The sequence below is a fragment of the Diabrotica virgifera genome, chromosome 10 (assembly GCF_917563875.1).
Source record: "Diabrotica virgifera virgifera chromosome 10, PGI_DIABVI_V3a".
Taxonomy (NCBI): domain Eukaryota; kingdom Metazoa; phylum Arthropoda; class Insecta; order Coleoptera; family Chrysomelidae; genus Diabrotica; species Diabrotica virgifera.
Genome location: NC_065452.1, coordinates 104369963 through 104385313, shown reverse-complemented (window position 1 = coordinate 104385313; position 15351 = coordinate 104369963). Strand labels below are relative to the sequence as shown.

The window sequence follows — 15351 nt, the reverse complement described above, 5'->3', positions numbered from 1 at the left end:
GCCTTTTGGTAGTGAACGAAGCATATAATCATAGGTGCTTGAAATTCTCTAGACTTTTCAAGTAGTTGTCTCAGGTTCAGGATTTGTTCTCGTGTACCTTTACCCTTTACAAACCCAGCTTGTTCATGAGGTATTTGGTAATGTAGATACGTTTTTAATCTGTTTTTGATGGTATGCAACAATATTTTACTAGCATGTGTTATTAATGACAGTGTGCGGTAGTTTTCACATCTAATGATGGCCAGATGGCCATTTTCCTGAATTCCAAACAGCGACACAGATATAATGGATATGTAATTATTTGTCACCTAATAACTGTAGTATTTCACCTGGTATAGAGTCAATGCTTGGGGATTTATTTCTCTTTAGCGATTTAATTGCATCTTTGACTTCAGCGAATAAGACAGTAGGTTCTCTAGCTCTAGGGTAGTCAGAGGGCCACTGGCTTTCTGCCGGCACCTCGTTATTTTTATATAGCTCGCCACAGTGGTTTCGTCATGTTTCCAATATTTCGTCAGTTGTTTCAAAATCTAGATATTATAGTTTTGTCCTTGAATATAAAGGTTACAAAATCTGTCAGTTTATAGCTCTAGGTAAAAATGTTTGTTAGGATGGTCAATTTTAGAAATCACTTTCGTTGTAAAATCGAAACCGGTACCTAACACATGTCTTTGTCATTGTAAATTGTGATTTGAAACTGTCGAAAATAAACAGTGCTTCAACTTGGATAAAACCTTATGGCATGCATCCACTATGTTCGCGTTCCTCTTGCGCTCCGCGCTCCTTCAACTACTCCACAAGTGGATACGTTCGCGTTCACGGAACGTGCAACGGTGCGCGCTCCTCAGCGCTCCAATCACTGGCGTTTTATATATAGAGGAGCGCATGCCGTATCCATCGGAGCAGTTGCAGGGAGCTCGGAGAGCAAGAGGTTCGCGAACATAGTGGATATGTGCCTTTACAACGAGCTATCTATGTCTATGAATAAAGTTTATTGCTCAATTTGTGGTAAAACCGGAAGTACGGGAAGACCAAATAGCAAACCTCATTTGTGATATAAAAGTATATACCTATCTCTTTTATTATGGAACATAAGCGAATGAATAAAAAACAAAATGTTAAGAAGGCCTAAGGCTGCAATTTTAAGTTTTAATTTCAATATTTTATAAATGCTCGAATATTCAACAGAGTGTTCCTAACTTTGAGAAAAAACACAGTATGATTGTTACACCCGGTATACAATGACATTTACCTGTCTAGCAACAACATTATTACAGCGATATTCTTAAGGGGCCATCCTAGTGTAAAAGAAAGAAATTCATATACTTTTTTGGGAATTTCTAAAATAAAAAGTACTGTACAAATTGCTTTGAAAATTTGCATGAGCATTTATTATAAAAAAATGTATATGTCAGTGTTTCCCAAACTGTGCGCCGCGGCGCCCTGGGGCGCCGTGGCTCGACTACAGGGGCGCCGCGAAAGTTTTCTTCCAATATTAGACATAATCACATAATTACCTTCAAGTATTAAACATTAAACTAAACTTGTTATGACAACTTTTTAACTTTTAAAATATACCTATATAAAAATGTTTCCCATGATAAACGAGTTCAGTTATTAGTAATTTTATTTGATGCCGACAATATATCCTCGATATTTTAGATTCCACGAAACAATTCTCTTACTACTGTAAATTGACTTCGGACCGACAGGCCATAAATCACTGCCGGTCGGCAAATACAATTGTCTCTTTGCACGTGCACATTTTAAAACTATGAATTCTTACTTATCTAAATTTCAGTTAGTTGAATTTGTAGTTTCATACTGTTCGCATCGTTTCATTTATCAGTGTGAATATAAACAGGGTTGTTTCACCTACTTGTGTACAAAAGTTGCTGTAAAAATGAAAAAGTTTTTGAATTGAAATAAACAAGGTGGTTTTAAAAATAAAGTGGATGCACCACAAACTAGTGGTAGAGTCGTGAAGAAACGAAAATACCGTAAATATGATGACAGCTATTTGGATTTTGGCTTTACATCAACAAACGCCAATGATGAAGAGAGACCACAATGTGTATTGTGCCTGAAACTTTTGGCTCCAGAATGCATGCTTCCAAGTAAGTTAAAACGCCACTTGGAAGCCAATCATCCAAACTTTGCTGACAAACCTCGTAGCTTTTTTACCAGGAAGTTAAATGATTTGAAGCAACAAAAAGTTAATTTTTCCAAGCATTTGTCGATACCTAAAAATGCTTTGCTGGCATCATACAAGGTTGCGTATAAAATTGCAAAGTGTAAAAAGCCCCACACAATCGCAGAATAATTAATTCTACCGGCTGCTGTAGATTTGGTAAACATTATGATCGGAGAATCTGCGGGAAAACTTATTTCAGCGGTGCCTTTATCTAACAACACCATCAGTCGCAGAATTCAGCGTATGGCGGAGGATCTTAATGATCAAATAATTGAAAAAATAAAAGAAAGTGAATTTGCGTTACAGTTGGATGAGGCAACAGATTCTAGTAAAGATGCACACTTGATTTGTTACATAAGGTTCTTGGATGATAATACCATTGTGGAGGATCTTCTGTTTTGTAAAAGAATCACTGCAAGTACAAAGGCGCAAGACTTGTTCGAGATCCTGAATACATTTGTGGTTGAAAACAATTTGGAGTGGACAAAGTGCGTTGGTGTTTGCACTGATGGTGGTCGTTCAAATCACTGCAAGTACAAAGGCGCAAGACTTGTTCGAGATCCTGAATACATTTGTGGTTGAAAACAATTTGGAGTGGACAAAGTGCGTTGGTGTTTGCACTGATGGTGGTCGTTCAATGTCTGGCCGTTATGGAGGATTACAGGCGCTTGTTCGAAACAAAGCTCCGGATTCAGTATGGACCCATTGCATCATTCATAGAGAAGCGCTTGCATCAAAGAATCTGAGTCCTTCACTAAATTTGGTCTTAGAACGTGTGGTAACTGCGGTAAATTATATAAAAACTAGGCCGGTGAAAACAAGGTTTTTCAAAAAAATGTGTGAGGATATGGGTGCAGAACACACGTCTCTTTATACTACTGCCACTCACGATGGCTCTCTCGTGGTAATGTTTTGTCTCGTACGTTCCAATTACGGCAAGAAATGTACATTTTTCTTGAAGAAGAAAAACACCAGTATGCCAAGTACTTTGTATAAACGGATTTTTTGATTCAACTAGCATACTTATGTGATATCTTTGAAAAGTTAAATGCGTTGAATCTCTCCCTGCAAGGCCGCAACACGCACATTTTAAAATTGGCGGAGAAGATTTCAGCTTTCAGAAAAAAATTAGAAGTATGGAAGAGAAAAATTAATGATAATAATATCAATGTTTGTTGTCCCTTGTTGCAGGAGTTTATTATCTCCAATGAAGTTAATATATCGGATCACTTATCAGAGCTTATCAAATGGATCGAAAAATACTTTCAAGCTGATAATATCGACCAGTTTGCATGGATTCAAGATCCATTTATAGCGGAAGCTCCTTCTGAATTTACTTCTTTAGAAGAAGAAAATCTCATTGATTTGGCTTGCGACAATACGTTGAAGACAAAGTTTGGCTGCACGGAACTAACTGATTTTTGGATATCAGTAAAAGATGAATATCCGCTGCCGAGTGGTAAAGCTCTGCGCATCTTAATTCCATTTGCAACATCCTATTTGTGCGAAGCTGGGTTTTCGGCGGTCGCTGTAATAAAAAGTAAATACCGTGCGAAAATTGACGTGGAACAAGAAATGAGGGTAGCTGTGTCCAGTTTGATTCCGAGATTTGAAAAGTTGTGTAATGAACAAGAACAAGCTCATTTATCCCATTAATTACTGTAATTATTTTTTCAATAAATTGTTTGTGAATTTAAAGTATGTTTCATTATTATTAAATTAACCTAACCATATCAACTACAACAGAAACCGTATTAAGTACAGTTAAAGTTAGACGTTAAATCAATATTTTGACTCAGGGCGCCGCGGAAAAATTCTAGTTTATTAAGTGCGCCGCGAACTAAAAAACTTTGGGAACCACTGGTATATGTAAAACAATTTTCATAAAAAAATATTGAAAATTAAACGATTCATGCGCTATCTACTGGCACGTGAAAATAAAAACATTGCCCCACTGCTGCAGTGATTGGGACTAATAGAGATCCTGAAACATAAAATTTCAAAGTGATTAGTGAAATATAAGTTATTTTCTATACCATCAACTAGGGGTTTTTTGATCGTACAAAAAATGTCAATTTTTCGGTTTTTGAAACTGAAAATGTTTTAGCTAATTAAAAAAAAAAATTTCAACACTTCGTCATTTTTCCAAATTTTAATATTTTTCAAAAATCCTTGTTGATGGTATAGGAAATAACTATTTCAATAATCACTTTGAAATTTTATGTTTCAGGATCTCTATTAGTCCCAATCACTGCAGCAGTGGGACAATGTTTTTATTTTAACGGTGCCAGTAGATGGCGCATAAATCGTTTAATTTTCAATATTTTTTTATGAAAATTGTTTTGCATCTACATCTTTTTATACTAAATGCTCATGCAAATTTTCAAAACAATTGGTACAGTACTTTTTATTTTAGAAATTCCCAAAAAAAGTATATGAATTTCGTACTTTTAGACTAGGATAGCCCCTTAAAGAATAAGGCTAAAACATATTAAAAAACTCACTCAAATTTGACAACAGGTTTTGGAAATTTAAGATATCAAAAATGTTCAAATTTTAAGATGGTGTCTTAATTTCTTGGAGAAGTGTAGATTGTACAGAGATACAGTATTCGTCATAAATAAAATGACCGAAAAATTATTACGAGTATAATAAACGAACGTTTATGCTTAATCAACGTAAAGAAAGCATTCGACAGAATAAGGTTCAAAGATGCATTTCTTTTTTTGTATATGTACAGAAGTTACTTTGGATATCATAAAAATTATTGAAAACATCTACCAAAACAGAAAACAGAATAAAGAGAAAACTTACGGAATCTATAGATATAGGCAACGAAATAAAACAGGCTTACTACGAGTGAAAAAGTAAGTAACACTTACATTCCAAATCCTGCTGTATCATTCTATTTTCTTCTTCCACTAGATAGTTTTCAATGTTAATCAAAACTTCCACTTTCATTTTCAATGGAGCATCCTCTGACGTAAGCTGTTTATGATAAAACATCTTGAGTTCATTTTCCAACATAAATTCGTAATGCCTAATGCAGACACTTCCAATTGCTTTCAAGGTATTCACCTGTATATCAATATCGTCTCTTTGGAGAAAAAATGTCATGGTTTGATATACTACATCCTTGATGTCGGGCTGCAATTAAAAATATCACCATGCATTGCGATAAAGTCGTTAATGAAAAAAATAACAAAATGAATTTAAATGGATCATATAAACAACAAAATAACAAATGAGGAAGTGGTTCAAGCACACCAAAAAATAAAGAAAGAAAAAGCAGTTGGACCAGATGATATTCCTGGGGAAGTGTGGAGAGCATTAGGAGAGACAGGAGCAAGTTGACTAACAGGTTTATTTAATCGAATAATGGAAGTTGGACAAAAGCCACACGAATGAAGAAGCAGTATATTAGTACCTGTTTACAAAAACAAGGGAGATATACAACAATGCACAAACTACATGGCCATAAAACTATGGTTTGACTCAGTCACACCATGAAAATATGGAAAGAGTAATTGATAGACGGATACGTGAAGAAACCGAAATATCCGATAATCAATTTGGCTTTATGCAGGGCAGATCAACAACTTGTACCACTTGATCAATAAGATGCAATTTTCATTATGAGGCAGTTGATGGAAAAATACAGGCATAAAGAAACAAACGCTCATATGGTATTCATTGATCTTGAAAAAGCATATAATAGAGGTCCTAGAGAGATTCTGTGGTGGGCACTCAAAAAGAAAGGAGTCCTCTGTGAATATGTGTAAAGATTGTGAGAGATATGTATGAGGGAGTAATAGTTAGTGTTAGGGCAGGGGTGTGAGAGACTGATAAGTTTCATGTGAAAGTAGGTTTGCACCAAGACTCGCTGATTAGTTCTTTTTTAATCTCATTAGTTTTGGACCAGATAACAGCGAAACTACAGGGTAACATTCCATGGTGCTTAATGTATGCTGATGATGTCGTGTTAGTAGGAAATAGTGGAAGAGACTTAGAACAAAAACTGGAACAGTAAAGACAAGCTCTTGAGGAAAAAGGTTTAAAACTTAGTAGGACAAAGAGAGAGTATTTTTAATGTTCGTTTAAAGATGGAGTTACTAGAAATAAAATGATATCTTTGGACGGTGGAATGATTGTGAAAAGTGAGAGTTTTAAGTACCTAGAATCGGTATTACAGAGTAATGGGAAAATAGATGTGAGATGCATGCAATAGAATTAGAATTGGATTTATGAAATGGAAGGAAATAAGTGTTGTGTTGTGTGATAGAAAAATTCCAATGAAGCTGAAGGGAAAATTTTATAAAATAACCATAAGACCAGCTATGATGTACGGAACTGAATGGTGGGCAGTTAAAAAGAAAGAGGAACAACGATTTCTGCATGTGGCAGAAAAAAGAATGCTTAGATGGATGAGTGGAGTAACAAAAAAAGGATAAAATTAGGAATAAGTAAATTAGGGGAAGCCTAGGGGTGACACCGATTGATGCCAAAAGGGGAGTCAACATCGAGACGTTAATCACCCAATATGAAGAATTGCTGAACTGCGGGTTTCTGGAAGAAGTAGGAGAGGAAAACCAAAGAAGACCTGGAGGAGACGCTTAGGCAGGACATGCCGGTAAAGGGGATTGATGTTAATATGAGCAAAAATAGAAACTTATGGAGGAATGCAATTAGGGAAGCTGACCCCCACTAAACAATAACAGATTCAACAAAATATATCTTAAAAAAAAAACAATATAGTATTACAAACTTACCGATAAATCACCTAACACCTCAGGATCCTTGAAATCAAAGTGCCTCAGCAAGAGTCCCACTATAAACAAAGATCTCCTAAAAACAGCTTTATATTTTACCTCCTGGTGAGTACTATAATCCATATCTACCCAATTTTTATATCTGATTAAATACTCATAAAACTTGTTAAAACAGTCCCTGATCAGCTTGTAATTATGAGTAACTTTGTTGATAATAGAACCCAAACAAGACAAGCAACTGCTTACTATAGGTCTATCATGTTGTAACACAAGCTTCATAGCATCTTCTTCTAGCTGGGCTAAAAATGAGTCACTAGGATGCTCCATAAGAGGAACTACTAATTCAAGCATTCTGGCGACACTGCTTATTATTTGAATATCACCAGTTGATTGGCATTTTAAACCTAGATAGGGCTGAAGGGTACTAGCATGTTTGACTAGCAATTGAGGCCTAATTTTTGCAAAAAGATGTAGAGTTGTTAAGCAGGCTACAAGTCTTTGTGATGAACCACTGTTATCTGTATTTTCTTCTAGACTAAGTACATTTTCTATTAAACAATCGACAATTTGCCTACAAGCTAACAAGAGAGCTTTAGGAGGCTCTGTCTGAACTTTTGTTGAATCATCTTTATCTTCTTTTGGTTTAAATAACTGAAACGTAATTTTAGATTATAATAAGAACATTAGTTTTGATTACAAAAACTACTTACACTAACAAGAAGTTGCTCAAACCACTCTAAACCAATTTCTTTTGATGAAGCAACAACATCGGTAATGTTCATGACCTTTCTTAGTAATGAGGAATCTTTCGTCGGAGTAAACCACATGTTCTGAAACACTTCCATAACCAATTTCTTGATACCTTCTTCATCATTTACTCTCCGAATCATTTTTACACAAATTTCTGGAATTTTTGGAAATTCAGGGCACTCTATGCATATATCTTTTAATATTTTGATTACACGCTTCCTTACGCTAACACCTGTATCTAATATTCGAGCTGACAGCATTTCATAATAGGTGCTTATTAACTCTGGACGACTAAGCACGAATTTGCCTACTAAATCTACAGCTGCCTCCCTTACGGACGTAGAGTGATCAAGAAATGAATGGTTTACACCCATCTGCATATCATGTCTTCCCAGAACCGATGGATCTGCCTCAACTATCATGGTAAGACATTTCATTGCCTTTGTTCTAATGGCAATCGAAGTTTCTTTCAACACTATCAAAATCTGCATAAAAAATTTATTAAGTATAAATAAATCAAATTCAATTTAAAAAAATAAAAATCCAATACTGAACAAAAAACATTAAATATCTTACATAAAAATGTGTAATAGTAAACAAGATATAACTACACTTGCGAGCAAAAAAATCGACTAGCTCTATGAATTGTAGTTTATGCTTACTAATTTTATGTTGTCTTCTTTGTATTAAAACAACTAATGAAAAAAAAATATAGTTTATTATAGAGCTTTCAAAAAATAATTGTTTTATACAAATTGGCAACGTTGTAAAATTTACCTACTTCTGTATGACATATGGAATGTAGCAAACATTGTAACGGGCATGTTCTATGCAATTGTAGACATTAGAAAAGCATATTTTATGATAGTGACCCGCTGGTTAAATTATGGGAGGCTCTGGAGAAAACAAATGTAAATATAGAATTGGCTGAAGCCGTAAAAACGTTGTACTACCAACAAACAACAAGAATTAAAACGGGAACTCTCATATCACCTGGATTCACAGTAACTAAAGGACTAAGGCAAGGATGCTGTATCTCACATATACCTCGAAGGAACACTCAACAAATGGAAGAAAAAATGTACGAATATGGGCATACCACTAACGGACTCAACTTTGTACACGCTGTGCTTTGCGGATGACCAGGTGATCATCGCACAGGACTCTGAAGATCTTAGTTACATGACGCGAAAACTATTAGAAGAGCAGGGGCCTAGAAGTGGATATGAAAAAAAACTGAATACGTGAGTATCGGAACGGAGAAGACCAACGTAGCCTCCGAGTAGAGGAAAATCAAGAAATAAAATGATGTGAAGACTACAAATACCTGGGAGTAAAGATCACTCAAGACGGAAGATTAGATGTAGCTATTAAGGAACGATATATACAGGGAAGAAAAGGCATATCCTTACTGAACAGCGCACTGTGGGATAAAAATATTTCTAAGGAAAATAAAAGAAGAAGATATAACACTATAATAAAAAGCATCACAACATATGGATGCGAAGTTTGGCCCCTAAAAGACAGAACAGAGAAAATCCTTAGAGCAACAGAAATGGATTTCTGGCGCCGTTCGGCGGAAATATCTAGACGCGACAGAATAACAAACGAGATAGTCCGAGAAATCATGGGGGTTACACATACTATTGTTGACGACATCAGGACGAAACAACTCAGCTGGTACGGACACGTAAGGAGAATGCCGGAGAATAGAATCACAAGACAAATCCTCGAATGGAAACCAAGAGGAAGGCGCAGACCAGGAAGGCCTAGAAGAAGTTGAAGAGACGGAGATGATAAGAGAAATCAGGGACAGAGAACTCGAGGACGATCTATGGAATGACAGAACAAGATGGAGATTGGAAATCGGAAGACGTCGAAGAACGTTGTAAACCGATATTATATATAATATGTTCTATGCAATTTAGGCCTCCATGAATTTGCCGGTGATCGTCTAAGTCGCTTTTCAAACGTTGGCGTGTTAGGAGAAAAATTAAGGCTTCCACTTTGACTCCCAGACAAGCTAACACCGGGCCCAAATTGAACGCATCAGAAACAAATACCCCAGTTAATAGGGAAAAAACATGAAAAAATGTTAAGCAGGGTTTTGAAGGTGCTAAACGGTAGATGAGAGATAATACCGTGAAGACGTACAGCTAATTTTTCTTCTTCTTTTTTTTAAACAGGTACAAAGAATGACAAACTCAGTTTTTTGACTATAAAACGTTTCTTGTTAATTTTAGAGAAAAATGTGTTAAATAAGTGTTGTAGATCTTAAAAAGTTATTTAATTTGATAGTACTCATATTAATATACATAAACAATTGACCTAGATAATTGCAACCAACTCTCATTTTTGCAATAATTTTTAAATATTAATAACTTTACTTTTTACATAATGATATATAATTTAACTACTTTAAATTATGCCATTTAATGGTTTATTTAAGTGCACTAAATTTCAACCAGATTGACCAAATAGTTTATAAGTTATTCAATTTGTTTATCCCAGAGAGCAATTGTTTATACAACTGTTCTTGCCCTAACAGTGAATCTAGAGATATTTAGCAAATCGCAATCAATTATTCGAGAGTCTACTTTTAAGATGCATTAAGAAAAAATTAAGATTTTATTAAAATTGTTATTAAAAAACTCGTTTGAAAAAGACCCTACTTTCTAGGTTATAAACAATTTGAATAACTTTTGACAGTTTTTATGTCACACGCTTGCATGTAGGCTCACTGAAAAGCTGGTGAAAAAATACATATTAAAAAAGAAAAAATAATTTTTTAATGACAAATAGGAATCAAGTGAGTATTTTTTTGATAAATCAAATTTTGCATTGTTTATAAACATTAAGAGCTGAAAATTTTTCATGTTGTATATATGGAAATCTATATTTTGCGATCCAGTTTATAGATTGCATATGCAGTGAAATATTAAAAACTTATGACCTGTTAAACTGATGGTACTCGTGAAACACCACCAACGAAAGTGAAGGTGGGAATTGTTCAAGCTTCGCTTCCTTTTTTGGAAAAAAACTGCAATATATTATCACCTTCCATAGCATGCACAACCTTCTTTTTTAACTGGAGTAGCCCAAGAAAATACTAAAAATTGTGCAAATTTCACCTTGCACAATTGGAAAATCCCGTGAAAATCAATTGATTCAATTTTACTATAAAAGTTATTGAATTTTACAAGTATTCCTTAAAAATTCTTTAAATTATTAAGTAAAGTATATTTTTTATATAATTATAAATTAGTACAATACATTATTTATTTTTTTATTTGAAATAATTAAAAAGTATTTAAAAGTCCTTAATAGTTTTTAAAAAACTAATTTTTGTTTTATTTTGCTTTTGAATTGTTATGAAATGTTATTTAATTTAATGAAGCTATTAATATTTGTTTAGGTAGGCATCTAATAAGTATAAATATGTAATATGTTTGCACTATTATTTAATTATGTATGTTTAAGTTCAACAATTAGAATAAAATTCATATATTTGTTTTGACAGTAATATATATATATTTTAATAAATTCATATAATTAATTATAAAAATAAAAAAGTAAAACATTGTTTATGAATTTTAATTTGATTATTCTAGTGAACGTCTATAACTTCTAAATCGCTTCTCGGCAAGTTACAGTTTATCCTCTACAAAGTCTGACTCGACATCGTCAAGAACCACTGTAGCGCGATTACAACATTTTTTCTCCTCTTCTTCCACTGCACAGTTTGTACAAAGATCCGTACAGTTTATACCATATTTTTTACAGCCACATCTTGTACTTTTGCAACCCGTTGAACATTTACATGTAATTTGTTTTAATATCTCTTCAGGAATCAAACAATCTAAGGTGTAAATAGGTTCAAAACCCGTATCAGTTTTTTTCCATCCATATTGGGTAGCATGCAGTTTTTTACCTAACCAGTGTTAAACGCGAAGTACATGCTGATAACCTGCACCTTCTGTTGGGGGAAAATTTTCCAATTTATAAGATTTTTTCCCTGTATTTCTTATAAATTGTAAAAAACGTAACTCATTTAATGCCAATATGTTATTATGTTTTTTTATATGTAACATCAATTGCAGCAGAATACAAACCAACAATAATATCACATCCGTTTTTCATGATGTCCTCCTTATTAGCATTCTTGTCATAAAAAATATTTATGAGATCTACAATTTCTGACGATGCAGTTAATAATTTTAATTTTCCTTGATTAAAAAAAAAAGAGGAAGTTGTATCACACCCAGTAAAAATATATAAGAACCCAACGTATTTTCTTAGATGAGAATGTTTAAAACTATTACAACTATAGTAGATAGATTTTCCTTTTTCGCCTTTTTTTTTTCAAAATATATGTTATTGTCCGGAGCAGAGAGTTGCGTCAATATTATGAGTATATCAGTATCATTACCAATTATTACAATGGTCTTGTTAGTTTCATATGTATGTTCGTGAAGAGCTGTCTGCACTATTAATACGTCTGCATCTTCATCTGCTACTTTAGTTCGGTACCCAGATTTGTTGAGCTCTGCACATAAAAGTTGAATCAATTGCTTTTTATTTTTACTAATTGCTAAAAATATTTTTTGTTTTATGGATAAGATCGTGTTTTCAACCAATTTAATTTCTGGGCCTGAGCTAATTATTATTATATATTTATATAAATAATATACTTTAATTAGTAAAATATAAGTAATTCTTACGAGAAATTATTGTAAAATTAAAGCAAGTAATAGCAATTAAACTGCAAATTTTTTCAACATGCTTCAAATTGGGATTCCATTCTAAAAAATAAAACGAAGCTACTCTCACCTTCACATTTGTTGGCGGTGTTTCACGAGTACCATCAGTTTAACGAGTCATGACTTTTTATTTTTTTACTGCATATGCAATCTATGAAGTGGGTCATAAAATATAGACTTTCTTAAACAACTTATTCAATTTTCAGCTCTCAATGTTTATAAACAATGGAAATATGATTTATTGAAAAAAAATTCTAACTTGTTTTCTATTAGTCATATAAAATCCATTTTATTATTTTAATGTGTATTTTTTCACCAGCTTTTCAGTGAGCCTACATACGAGGGTGTAACATAAAAACTGTCAAAGTTATTCTAATTGTTTATAACTTAAAAAGTAGGGTCTTTTCAGACGGTTTTTTTAACAACAATTTTGATAAAATCTTAAAACATTTTCAATACATCTTAAAATTAAAGTCTCAAATAATCGATTGCGATTTGTAAAATATCTCTAGTCACTGTTAGGGCAAGAACAGTTGTTTAAACAATTGCTGTCTGGGATAAGCAAATTGAATAACTTATAAACTATTTGGTCGATCTGGTTGAAATTTAGCACACTGAAATAACCCATTAATTGGCATAATTTAAAGTAGTTAAATTAAATATGTTAAATATGTGTGTTAAATATGTTGTGCAAAAAATACAGTTATTAATATTTAAACATTAGTGCAAAAATGAGAGTTTTTTACAATTATCTCGGTCAATTGTTCATATATTTCAATACGTGTCACACCAAATGGAAGAACTTTTTAAGGTCTACAATATTTATTTGAAACATTTTTCTCTAAAATGGATATAAAACGTTTTATAATCAAAAAACTTAGTTTTTCATTCTTTGTAACTGTTTTAAAAAAAGAAGAAGAAACATTAGCCGTACGTCTTCACGGAATTATCATCATTTATACCTCATCTATCGCTTAAAACCTTCAAAACCCTGCTTAACATTTTTACGTGAAATCAATGATTTTTTTCCCTATTAACTGGTGTAAAACTAGACTTAAAGGATGCCCCAGAACACGTCAATTTGGACCTTGGCCAATGGAGCGGAGTTTTATTCTCTCACGAGAGCCGAGTGTGCTTGTAAAGCAATGACAGAAGACGACGTGTCTATCGGAGACCCGGAGAACCATTTTCTCAGTGTTGTAAAGTAAATAGAGTGAGCTATGGAGATGGTTCGTGATAGGGTGGTATATCTTTAGAAGGAAAACAGAGCTTGTGTTCGTGCCAGGTGGTGGTCGCGGAGGGAATTTGAGAGCGGATCGTTACATTACGGATATTCTCTAAGACAATGTTGTTCCTTGCGCCGGCTTCATGCTAATGCATGATAACGCTCGATGTCACACGGCGCGAATTACAAAAGATTACCTCGATAACACCAATATAACAACAATGGACTGGCCTCCATTGAGTCCGGATATGAATCTCATCGAGCACCTATGGGACGAGCTCAAACGCAGGGTTCGAATCCGTAATACAGCACCAGCGACAGTGGCGGAACTAAAAACTGCATTAGATGAAAAGTGGGAAGAAAATTTTCAGGAGTCAATCAGAAACCTAAAAAGACCCTTCAGATTTCACATGGAAAGTGTAATACAACGGAGGAAATACTGAATATTAATTTTGATTTTTTATGTTAATTTACTTTTATATTCATTACATAATTAATTAATTACTTTCATACATAACATGTTTTTTCACATACAATATTAAGTTATCTTTGTTATGTTCTTAGTTCTATAGGGTGGAAGGCACTTATGAAATAAAATTATTTCTGTCCACGTGTTAAAGAATTTAAAAAAACGTTAAGACCCGTCCATTTTTAAATATAAATATACGCTTTTTAAACCTAAATTTGATTGTACAAGGTGATTCACGCAAGTCTAGCATAGTCCATAAGCTTTGTTTTTAATGGAACACCCTATATATTTTTAAAAACTGCTTAATAACCTGATTTCATCGAACTACATCATGTATGGTATATTATGAATAATACAGGGTGAAATTTTGAAATTATAGTGTGTGGAAACCACTTATTTAATAAAATGGTTTGTGTCCTTATTTTACAAAATTATAAAAAACGCTAAGATATGCCAACTTTTAAATTCAAATATGCACTGTTTAAACATAAATTTAAATATACAGGGTGACTCACGCAAGTCTAGCATAGTCCATGATCTTTAATTTTAACCTTCGGAGTACGGTGATTATTTGACTTACTTAGATTACGATGATGGGTCAAGCGTGACCCATTCTCATTTTATTTATAAGGATGTTTTAAATAGTCAGTATTATTAAACAGTATCTTTAATTCAACAAAAAACAAACAAAATCCTAAATTATTCTATTTAAATTTTTTAAGATGGTTGCCCATGGGCATATACTAGTTCGCTCCGGCGCGGCGGCCAGATTTTAATACCTTACAGAAAACGGGCATGGGTAAATTTGCTCTGGCCATATATTTGAATACAGTGGAACCTCGATAAGTCGGATTAATCGAGACTGCGGCCGATCCGAGTTATCGAAAATCCGAGTTAGCCGGAGAATATGGTAAAAATTAATAAAACACGGTATACTTATAGATAAACTCCATTATAATTGCAAAAACATGAAATACATAAAATATGCACAATACATCTAAATTACGTACAGTTGTATACAGTATTGTTTATTTCTTGGTAAAAAACTTGGTCAAAGTGAAAAAATGTTTGTTTTGTCTGATGAAAATCGGTTCGGGTTAGCCGGACTTCCGGGTTATCGGAGGCCGACTTATCGGAGTTCCACTGTACGTAAACAGAGACGGCTGCGATTTACGTGTACCTAC

The 15351-nt window shown here is 33.7% G+C and overlaps 1 protein-coding gene across 1 annotated transcript in view; it reads right to left on the bottom strand.

Moving 5' to 3' along the window:
• Positions 1-15351, bottom strand: part of LOC114333445 (nipped-B-like protein B) — a 178978-nt gene that overhangs the window by 35809 nt on the left and 127818 nt on the right. The window contains exons 14-16 of the mRNA XM_050663623.1: positions 7674-8198; positions 6964-7614; positions 5077-5341 (exon numbers count right to left, since the gene is read on the bottom strand). Of these exons, the coding sequence (XP_050519580.1) occupies positions 5077-5341; positions 6964-7614; positions 7674-8198 (1441 nt within the window). The remainder of the gene's footprint in view (positions 1-5076; positions 5342-6963; positions 7615-7673; positions 8199-15351) is intronic.